Source organism: Anser brachyrhynchus, assembly GCF_964034855.1.
Source record: "Anser brachyrhynchus genome assembly, chromosome: 1".
NCBI classification, from domain to species: Eukaryota; Metazoa; Chordata; class Aves; order Anseriformes; family Anatidae; genus Anser; species Anser brachyrhynchus.
In genome coordinates this window covers 7,016,742-7,028,211 of record NC_137694.1, presented here as the reverse complement: position 1 = coordinate 7,028,211, position 11,470 = coordinate 7,016,742, and the positions used below count along the sequence as shown (strand labels likewise).

The window sequence follows — 11,470 nt, the reverse complement described above, 5'->3', positions numbered from 1 at the left end:
GATTTAGCTAAATAGAAATATTTATAGAACGTGTCCACTTCCAGTGAACCCTCCAGCACAGCTCTAAAAAACACAGCCCTCCAAAGAATAACCCCTGAAAATCCCAAAGTGGGCTGGGTTCGGAATGACAGATTCCAGATTTGGCTATTCGAGCACAACCTCAGCAGTTCCCTTAGAAAATATTCATGCTGAGCACCCAAATCTATCCTTGCCATAGCTTTCCACAGAAGATCTGCCCCTGTGTTGCTGAGCAGGATCCCAGCGTGGTGACCTTGCTCTGAGAAAGTGCAGGCTTGGTGTGTTGAGAAATAAAGTTCATTTTTCCAGCCCGGTGAGTAGAGGATGGCTGAAAGCTATACTAATATATCTCAATGTAAAGTCTGGTACAGTCCCTTGAATACTCAGGATCTTTTTGATGCTTGCTGTGACTTTTGCCTACTTTCCCAAGCTTGAAGGTGATGTTTCAGCCTCAGGGATGATTATCCTGTACCCGCACCCAGCCATATCCCATTTCCCAGCAGCATTCGGAGTTGACACCTTGGCTTCATGCTGCAATTTATGCATTACCTTAAAAACACAGAGATCTAAGTTCTGTAATCAATCTAGGGAGCCCAACCCCATCTAAACAGAATAAGCCAGGCACAGAAGACTGAAAATCAGGGCAAGCCACTTGAGAAATCCCAATGGATTCACTTAGACCATCCCGACAGGAAGCATAACCCAGCCTAATGAATCTTCTCTGGCCTAACACAGGAACAGAATTAGGATGCAGCCTGATATAAGCTCCTCTTGGGCTAGGGCTGTATTTAATTGCCCTCAGGGATGTGAAACTACTGCATTTGAAACTGTTTGGAGAGCTCATTAAATGCACTATCAATAGCATTAGGCAGGACTGCATTTTGTAATGGTGGCACAGCTGTGTCATGTAACTGGCTGCATGAATGGGATCTTTCCCACACAAGAAATCTGTCTCCAGAGGTGACGGAGAAAGAAAGAGGTAGGACAGAGACCTCTGAGGTTTCCTTTTTCCCAACAAGAGGCATTCAATGGGCTGTGCCTGACATGTCAGCTGCCTCTTAATGTCACACCTTGCATGTGTTCCTGGCTCTCCTCACTGGTTCTCTGGGGCTCCAGCATCTCCTAACTCTTCTCTTTGATTAATTTCTTTGCGAAAAGGAAGCTCTTCAGTATTGGTTGGCAAGCTCTTCTGGTGGACTTAACCTGGGATGCTTAGAGATAGATACTTTTCTGCCTCGTATTTCTGACATCAAAAAAAAAATCACCTCTCAACACACCTGGTTTTAACCTTCATATCCTAGTTGGCTTCCCCATCACTGCAAAAACAGAGCCGGGTCCTGCACAGGGGCTTGCTGGATTCTGGACTTGCTGTAGCCATTCAATAGACTTTAATCTCTTCCCACCTTTGTTGTGCACGGATGTTTTTTCCATTACCATTCAGACTACTCAGTGCAATTAATTATCACCTTCTGATATTGATCATCCATTAACTGGATGGATGGAGATTAATCACTCACCAGTTGTGCTTAGCAGCAAAACATGCCACCAGATGCTCTAGTCCTAACATGGGTCCAGCTCAGGCAGGAACCAAGATGAAGGTGCATTTCTCCCCTGTAATGGGTTTTCAACCTCGTTGCACTGCCAGCTCACGGTTAAAGTGCTTTGCTGCTGGTCAGCGCTGCATTGCTCCTTTGCAGGTGGTAGATGCATGCCAGGAGCACAGGGAAACTTTTTGGCAGCACCTGTAGGATTTGGCACTGGGCATTGCAAACCACCTGGGCACTGACAGGAGCTGCTTTTGTCAAAATTTCTTGCACGAATCACCATCAGACCTGGGATGCAAAGGGAAGGGGCTCTGCTCTGGCTCAGCCACAGCACAGGCTACTAGCTTTGTGGTGCTGCTGCTTGAAATAATCTCTTCTGTAAAGTTGTAAAGTCTGTGTCCCTCCATTTCGTGATATAAAAATCTCTACAGATGGATAGAAGGGAATAAAATAAATGCTCAGAAGCCAGAGATTAACTTGGCTTCACTCACCGCAAGCATCTGACTCCATGGGGCAGCTTGAAAATCTCAGCTGCAGCAGGGAACAAACAAATCAGCGGGCCAGACCCTGTGGTGGTGTGCAGAGCCTCGGCCCTGCTCAGACAAGCGAGCCTCCTGTACAGGAGTTTCTTTTGGCCCAGGCTGGGTTGGACTGGCAGGAGCAGTATCCCCCACAGAAAATGTAAAGCAAGCCAATTTTTATGGGAAAAAAAAAAAAAAGTTTTATCACAAAACTGGAAACTTAAACGTAAACATTTTGATTAAACTCTGCCAGATTTCAGCCAAATCCATGACTTTTTCCTGGGGGTGTCTGGGTCTTTTTCCCAATCAAAAGCCCCTATGCTCAACAAGAGGAGGATTTCCCAAGAAATGCACTGAGTTGAAAATACAGTTTTTCAGTGCATAAATATTTCCAACTGAATTATTACTTTTTTTTTTGGCCAGCTAAACACAAAAGCCTCAGTCCCTTTTCAGTCCTCATTTCAAACACCTGCTGGCAGCAAGGACTGCAGCCTGGGGGCAGAGAGAAAAAGCATTTCCCACAGATTTTCTCCCACTACTCACAATCTTTCCGGGTGGTTGCATCAGATAGCGGCGCAGCGAGACCGAGGGTACTGGAGACGCTGGCGCTCGTGCTGTCCAGGCTGCTGCCGAGGTGTAACCGCCGCATGTGTCGCACGACCGCCGTGGCATTAAACGCTTGCTGGGGGAAAAAAAGGAAGAAAAATAAAAATTTGGACGTGGAAGGGAAACTTGTGCCATTTCCCTGGTTACTGTGCATTGGCAGAAGAGTCCATTGTCATCCCAACTTTTTCCAATCCCATCAGATGGGATGTGGTAGCCCAAAATCCCTTCTTATGTTGGACATATCCTTCCCTACACCAACGCATGGGTGTCCGAATTGCTTTGTATCCCCTGCTCAGGGCTGCCCTCCAACATATAACCAACCACTGGTGCTTTAGTCCTGGCCCCATCCCTCGTACTCATTGTATTTATGCATTGATGTTGCACGCTCTATAAGCAGCAAAGCCATGTGATCTAAGATGGGACCAACTATTATGTCCAAAATTTTGGGCCACAAAAGCAATTTTCTATTTAAGGCATTGACGTGCTGTGAGGGCTGTGCAGATGCTGCGGTAGCAGAGTTATGTGTCCAAGCGTCACCTCTGAGGATGGGTCACTTACTCTCCATTTGCTTTTTGCAAAGTTCTTCCGGATCTGAGCACTGACAGACTCGTGGATGTTCTTGTTGAGTGCCGTATCGCCAGCAATCCTGAAACAGGCAGACAAGGCAGGTTTTAAGACATCCTTTGCTCTCCTTGAATACCCATTCTTCTTCTCCTCAACAGATAAGTCTGGTCCAAGGTGCAATTGCTCCTAGTGAGATGCTGATTTCATTCACATGAGGCCTCCGACTTCCCACCACTGTCTCTGCTGGCAGCAGTGGTGGAAAATCTGGGGCAATAAAAGCAAAGCATAGATAAGGCTTGTAGATCTGGCAGCTACAAAGAGGTACGACCTTTTGTTGGTGCATGGCTGCTTTCTGTCACCATTACAGCCCTTGATGAAAACATTGTACCTTTTTTTTCCCTTTACATCTAAAGATTTAACATCAACAGGCTGAGACTACTTTTAGCCTCAGCCATGCAGCAGCCTCCAGAGCCACTCCAACCTGTCTGATTTCTGTTTGCACTGGAGATTTTCCTGCCACCCTACAACATACATAGCCATTCGTCTTGATTAATGTAGATTAACAGTAAAACAGATACATGGACTCACTAAATTAGCACAGCTGCACAAATAGCTTAAGCTGAACAGCACTTGACTGAGAAACTTCATTGATATTGTGCAGTTTCTTGAACAGATAGACACATTCAATTCTCTGGAAAACATAGTTATTTCAAGAGGATTTCCTTAATTTACTGAACTCATCAAGGCATGAGATCTTTTGGAAGTGTAGGCACATTCGTGAACTGATATTAGGCTGTGTGCTGGGGTAAATAATGCTACCCGACATAGGTGAAGCCAGGAAGCAAAGATTGCCTCCTATATTGTATGTGATGTTTTCAGAAATCAATTTTTTTTTTTTTTTAGCACCAGCGTAGAAGCCTGATGTTTATTAGCAACAGAAAATGTTAAGAAATTGAAGAAATGAGACATCTGTCAGGGACAGAGCCTCCTGGTCTGGGGACCTCGAATAGCAGAATTGGAGGGTCTGGGGGACACAATGATCATCTATTCCTCCCCCTACCCCAGTTTTGTCAAAATAATTTTGACAGGTATTTGCCTAAACAATCCTTAAAGATCTCCAAAAGATGGAGACTTCTCAGACAATCTTTTTCGGTGCCCCGCTATCTCCCAGAAGGCATGGAAACTAGTTTGTTCCCTTTGTCTTTGAAGCATCCTTTCACATATTTGAGGACTGTTATCATGCCTTCCCTCCGTCTTCTCTGCTCTAGACTAAACAAACTGATTCTTTCACTGTTTCTTCATAACTCATATTTTCTAATCCTCTGATCTAGTGAGCTTCTCTGGACTTTCTCCAACTAGCCCACATCTTCCTCAGAGGGCGGTACCCAAGCCTCACTCTTTTCCAACTAAGGCAGCAGAATGGCAGCACTGCTTTGTGTTTCTTAAAAGATGAAACTCTGCTTACATACCCCAGCCTGCTGTTTCCGTTTATGCATCCCATGAATTGGAGACATTCTTTTCATTTTGCCCAGATCGTTTCAAACTGTAACCTTGTTCTTCATAGGACTTGCAGCAATTTCTGCTTTCGTGTCAGTGGCACATCTAATTAGTGCTGTCTGGGAGCAGTCTCTTCCAAACTGCTCCCCTCGTTCCTGATGGTAGCTCTCACCCAAGAAGTGAGAGATATGAGACAATACTTACTCTTGGAGGGAAAATGAGGGACTAAACCTTCACTTCATGAGACAGGAGAGCCACCAATTCCAGCCTGTTGGAGCTGACCTACTCTATATTGAGTTATTCAATAGTACTGTAGCCAGGAGAAGCGTGGGCAGGAAAGGGCAGGGTTCCCACTCAGGGTAGCCCCTCTCCAACTGGGAAGGGCACTTTGCTGACCACCACCACCACATAACTGCCACCTAAATAGATAAAAGAATGGGTACCATGAACAGAACAGGGCTCCCAAGTGGCACCTGACACCTCTTGGGCCCCTGTCCTGTTGATGGAGAAGGTGAGGTGTGATGGAGAGGAGAACTGGAAGACCTTCAGATCTTCCTCGGAAGCGAACTCCTGATCGCCTCTCACTGATAGCAAGGCAAGTTGGCCTAGATTTCCCACTGGGTCCAGGCAGCTCTAAGTTTGTTGAGGCAGCATCTAGTTTAAGCATCATGGTCACTATTTACACAGGGAATACAGTCAGGCCCATCTCAGCCTCTGATGGATCCCATACAACATACACTCCTAGATGGATCCAGAGCCCAGCTGCCCTTGCACACTTCATACAGTGCATTTTCTGTATTTCTCAGGCATGGAACCATCATGTGAGGTGGTTTCTACAGCTTTACCAAAGGCCTACATGACCCAACTGACATAACAGAGTATCCATGACTGCCTCCAGGTCACTTCTATGAGCCAGCAGCCTGAGAAGACTCTAGCAGCATTGCCTGCCCTGTACAGCTCACTATCTTAGGTGCACAAGTGCATGAAGATCTGTGTGCACTCCTTGCACACTGCTCAACCTTTTGGTGCACATGGGCCCTAGCAGAGTTTCCTGGTGGGAATGCAAACAGCTAGTCAGAGTCGCTCCAAAATGTCACGAGCACTCTGCTCCATCCAAGGACACCTCCTCGGTGTAGACACGTGCCCTCAACACGTACCAGCTGGGAGCACTGGCTGTCATAGTACAGATCTGTGGAAGAAAACTAAATTTTTTAGCCAGGCACTTCATATGTGGATGACTACAAGCCAAACGATCTGTTCAGTAACTGATCAAAATGACAGAACAGCAGAGAGAAGATTACTTACATTTGGAAGGAACATTTTTTCCTACCAAGTTAATGAAGCATTTTGCTTTATGAACAAGCTTGTTAGCAAGCTGTATAAGCACAGATCACATTTCCCACTTGTCAAATTTTATTCTGGAAACATGGGCAGAACAAGGTCCTGGGGTATGATACCCTTGCCAGCTCTCCCAGAAGATCTTTCCCGTCAGTCTCCAGAAGGACTCACAAATGCATTTTTGCTATATGAAACTTTTCATCAGGCATGCAGCTCAAATGCAGACTATATATATGTTATATATATTGAGTTTAGGGATCATTTTCTGAAATCATGGTGGTTTCAGTAAGAAACGGCTGGTTCCAATAGTTCACAAACTGTCTCCTACCACCACTAACTCTGTGTTGATGACATAGTTCTGGTAATCCTGAAAAAATAGCCTTGGTATTTGGATGTTTCCCAAATAAGAATAATACTTGTCTACTTCACCGAGGGATTGACAGATGCCCTGTGAAGACCTGAAGTGCTACACTGGTGGGGACCAACCTACATCTAAGGTCTCTTCAGCAGCATTAGCACCTTGCAGATGCAAGTTTTTAACCAGAACAAAATAAGAACACTGCTGGGGCTAGTTTGGCTCAGCAGGAGATGTTCAAACACGTGTTGGAATGCTGAATGGTGTGGCCCAAAACATAGCCCCAGCTGCCAAAGCTGGCTGTGGGATTGCTCTCCAAGCCCCCCCTCAAGAATTATCCTGTTAACAGTGCAATGCTGTAACATGAGGACTGTGCATTTATACTGTACTTTGCACTTGGAGGATCTTCAGTCTTATAAATCTTATAAAATACTCATAGTGTTATGGTGCTTAGAGTATAGTTTTACTTCTAGGAAACCAAAAGAAAAGTTAGTACTCATTCTCTGGTGTGTTTTGCTGGAGATGTGGTGGTTTAAGCAGAGAGGTGAGAGAGATGGAGGTTAGCAGGTAGAAGTCATATCTTTTACACAATCAGCTGGTAGAGTTTGAAAATTCGGATGAGTTTTTGGGCACACAAATTCACCCTGAGGTGGGAGTCATGAGCGTCATCGCATCTGTACTAAATCTGTTTAATCATGAACCTTAGTTCCCATGCTGAGAAGTTGACGCATGAGATCTAATAGAGATATTGGTTTTAGGGCATGTTATAATCTCCCTTTGACTTTTCTCTAACTCTCGATATCCAGAGTATATAAGCCGTCTTGCTTTTTCTTTTACGACAGAATCAGCTTAGCATCTTTTCTTCTTCCTCCCTCCCCTGCATTCACACAACATATCCTTCTGCTACAGGAATCTGCTCCACTTGCCATGAGAAACAGCTATCTTCTCTTTCAGAGATAATCAAACTGATGCATATCTACTCAAACCCTGAGCAATAGTTCTTAACTTTGCAGTTCACTTTGATGTTAACTGCGTCAGCACTGAAGTTTCATTGTTTCTACCAACTATACATGTTGGCCCAGTAAAAGATTTTACTTCTACCTACCACACACATATACAAAAATAAAATTAAGTAAATCTGAACAATCAGAAACAATCTATTATCATGCTGACCATCACCCAGGACTGAGCAAGGACTTACTACACTCACTGGGACCTAACTTTTCTCTTGGGGTCCCTGTTCTGTAGCTACATCCTGACTGTTCTTTGGGGAACTTTGTGCTGAAGCTGGTCTTACATCCCTTCGCAAATATATGAGTGTCTCAACACAAAGAATCAGATACCAAGGGCCACGATCTGAATATTCTCCATCACAAATACTCCCACTGAAACTAACAAGGACTCTGCTCATGAATAACCATAGAAAATATGGCCCTGTACATGAGAAGAATCTAATCTAATGATCAGATATTATTTCAAATTTATGTTAGCTCTTTTTTTTTTTTTTGTTTGAAGCTATCACAGCAATTTATCTAGATATAGCACTTCTAAGCTTTGAAAGGAACGTCCAACAAAGACGAAAACAGTAAGTTTTCTTTTAGACGGTTCTTTGTTAGCATACTGCAAGCATATGTCTCTTGCATGCCGTGTCCTCCCTGCCCATGATGGCAGGCAGAGTCTTTCATCTAGCATTATTTTCTGACCCTTCATACTCACTGAAGGCAGCCAACTCAAACGCCGTGCTGGCCAAGCAGTGCTTGGAAATACTCTTGAGTATGATGACAGGAAACATGGAGTTAGCTGGAATGGATAAGGCTGAAGGATCACAACTCTTCTATACATGCACACACACACATATATATGCACAGATACACACATGCATGTGTATAAATATACACACACGCATACGGTATCAGTGGTGCTCCAAAATAAATAGAGTGCGGGGATGAACTCGACAAGAGTTTGATTTAATGTTGTAAACATCAGCAGTTCCCTTCAGAGAGCCCTTTTCGCACTTCAAACAACATTGTCTGAGAACTGAGCTCTTTGTAAACCATGTCCTTTCCCTGGGTGGAAATTATTATCTGGCTTGTGCTCTCTGGCACATAATAAACACACAGGGTCATGGTCACAATTTGCAGGGGTTCAATCCTTGCCAAAGCTTTGCAATTCCTGACGTAGGTGGGGATGGATGTCAGCACGTCCCAAGTATCCGCTCTCCCTCCCCATGAGCAGTGGGGAAGGTGAAGGCCACGCTTGTATCCGCTAACACAGGTGTCACAACAATTCAGGTGCCACAACCTCCTTCTCTCCTATGCAGTTTATATAAGGAGGCAACACATATAACACCCTTCAATTTCCACGTCCCTGGTTGTCTACAATGCTGTAACCAGCAGCAGCACACTGCTCTAAATCCCATTTAAGGTCACTTGGGAAATGCGTGACAAAGCAGATAAGTTCACAGAACATCTTCCAGCTCCCACTTCAGCTTCTTAACTGTTGGGCCTTCTCCTCTCCCTGTGAGGACTCTTTTCTTTCCCCCTGTGCCAAAATTGAATTTGGGGCCAGCCCCAGGGCTAAAGGACCCAGCTCAACCTGATGGGGAGCACAGTGTGGTCCTACAGCTGGAAAAAACAGATCCTTGGATTTCTGCTGCTCGCCCTTAATCACTGCAGCCTGAGCTGCTGCCTTAAACAGGATGTGGGTTTTGACATGGCAATATATTTAATAAACTTAATTGCTGTCATTAATACGAGCTCGGGAAACATTAAAATGTATCAAGCTGCAGCAAATTACCCCACTCTTTTCGTACCTTCATTTTCCACGTCCTTTTCGAAAAGTCACAATGGAACAATGAAACAGAACATTGCACCTTTGCAACACATCATAAACAGTGCAAGCTTCGGTGAAAGATATGCTATAAAACAAATCACTTTTCCAATGGAAAGCATAAGTCATCTGTATATTAAACTGGAGAAATCTGTATAAATGCACAGATTGTGCAGCCTGCGGTGTAATCATTATACCAACAAGCCTTACATATTGTACTGTTTCTGCTACCATACTTCACTGCAATTATTAGCCTCCTTTTCTGCCAACTCCAAGTTTAACATACTGTCCTCCTGCCAAGGCCATTTGATTATAAATAGCAAAACATCACGTAAATGCAGGCATGTGGGGAGCAGATACAGCACAGAAAAGTGGGCCATTAGGAAGAAGTATTTACTTTTTTTAGGGTCTGATCCTGTACAAACATTTAGTCATGTGAATAGCTGGCTATTCTTGAGCATTTTCCTGAAATTCCAGGAGATTATTAACCTTAAAGGCACAAATGCAATATCTTGCAAGATCTAGTTCTTGGAAACCTTATCAATTTATTTGGTTGGGTAATTAAAATCAGTGGAATATTTTGGAAAATCAGTTTTTCACAAATATTATACATTGAAACAACAAAGTCTCCTGACCAGGTTGCCAACTTATGCGTAGGTATCAATTTTTTATCGCATTTAGATTATAATCTACGTGTTTAGAAGTATTCATGATTTGACATATTTCTTCCCGATTTTTGGGTGATCCTAAAGATCCGTCACTGCAGAAAAAGATTTCACAGGGGGAAGTAAAAGGGGAAAGCTAGAAATTGTCACTACCTGAAGCTACCTTCTCATTTATGCTTCTCTACCAGATCATCTCCTCCAGCCAAGCCAAGAGACTTATCCACTTACACTAATTTTGATTCCATACAGAAAATAAAACAATGCAGACACTATGGAATGTGAGGTTGTAACAGGGATGTATGCTGAAAAATACATGCTCATGCAAAACAGGTGGGATGGGATGTCCCCATTATAATAGTCACTGTAGCCTCTCTCTGTTGGCTAAACACTTGCACCCTTGTCTCCAACCGCTGTGACACTAAATACAGCCACAAGACAGAGGAACTCACGCCTGGGCTTGCTGGAAACTTATATCCAGGCTGAGGGAAGGACACAATTGACCACTGAGAAGAAGCGTCGAGCTCTCCACCTCCTCCTCCGCATTTGAAGGGGAGGGGAGGATGCCATTGCAACAGATATAATGGCTAAACTGAGAAAAGGAACAGTAAAAACCTCATTATTTCCTGGCATAAGCAATCTGGGTGGAAAATGCTTCTTGAGCAACGGTTTGGCAAAATGAGGTCTTACCACTAACTCTGAAATAACAGATGATATCTGGGAGAGCAGCCTTGACGATCCAAAAAGGCAATCGGGTAGTGTTTATCACTACAGGATCCAGAGCCTCCAAGAAGCACAGCACCTCTCACCAGAGAGGTCCAAAACTGTGACATTTATGTTACAGGAAGATTTTCAAGAGCAAGGGGGAAGGAGGCATCGAGACATCTGCTCAGGGGCACACTGGGGAGGACAGTGGCGGGTCTGAAGCCATCCCTCTGGATACATTTATGCATTGCTTTTACTGCACAGCCCTCCTTCTGCTCTTTAATCCACTGACACGTACTGCCTTTGCCACCTGCTGTGCTCTGCAGATCATGTGGGAGAGAGGTGGATTTGGGAATTTTGCAGGCAGCCCTTCAAATGAACCACTGCCTTGCAAAGTCAGACTGGCAGAAAAAGACCCCGGCCACAGAAACGGGGGAAATCCCTTTTTGAGGGGGGTTTCTTCAACGGAAGATTGGATTCTGTAGAAAATACCAAACATTATGGAGCAGCCTGTGAGTTTCCATTGGCTGTGGGCCATGAAAAAAAAAAAAAAAAGAAAACTCTTTTTATCATTTTGTTCCTTTAGGAGGGCCCAGAAGCTGTGTGTGTTACAAGTGCCACGTTTCTTTGTTGCACTCCAGCAACCAACACAGATGTAGCGGGGCCAAGAGCTGGATGCTTACGCTTTGTGTATCTTGGATGTGGGGCTTTGGAAAATCTGCTTCTCAGTTATACAAATGGTCACCTCATTCCCTGCTGGGATTTGCGTTCCCATTATTTATTCTGTATTTCTAATACTGACTTTTGTAACTTGTTTAATTTCCTGAGGCT

The 11,470-nt window shown here is 44.2% G+C and overlaps 1 protein-coding gene across 3 annotated transcripts in view; it reads right to left on the bottom strand.

Annotated features, from left to right (window-relative positions):
- Positions 1-11,470, bottom strand: part of CAMK1D (calcium/calmodulin dependent protein kinase ID) — a 221,640-nt gene that overhangs the window by 7,509 nt on the left and 202,661 nt on the right. For all 3 annotated transcript variants that reach the window (XM_080605573.1, XM_080605574.1, XM_080605572.1), the window contains exons 9-10: positions 3,248-3,335; positions 2,627-2,765 (exon numbers count right to left, since the gene is read on the bottom strand). In XM_080605573.1, coding sequence (XP_080461699.1) covers positions 2,627-2,765; positions 3,248-3,335 — 227 coding nt within the window. The remainder of the gene's footprint in view (positions 1-2,626; positions 2,766-3,247; positions 3,336-11,470) is intronic.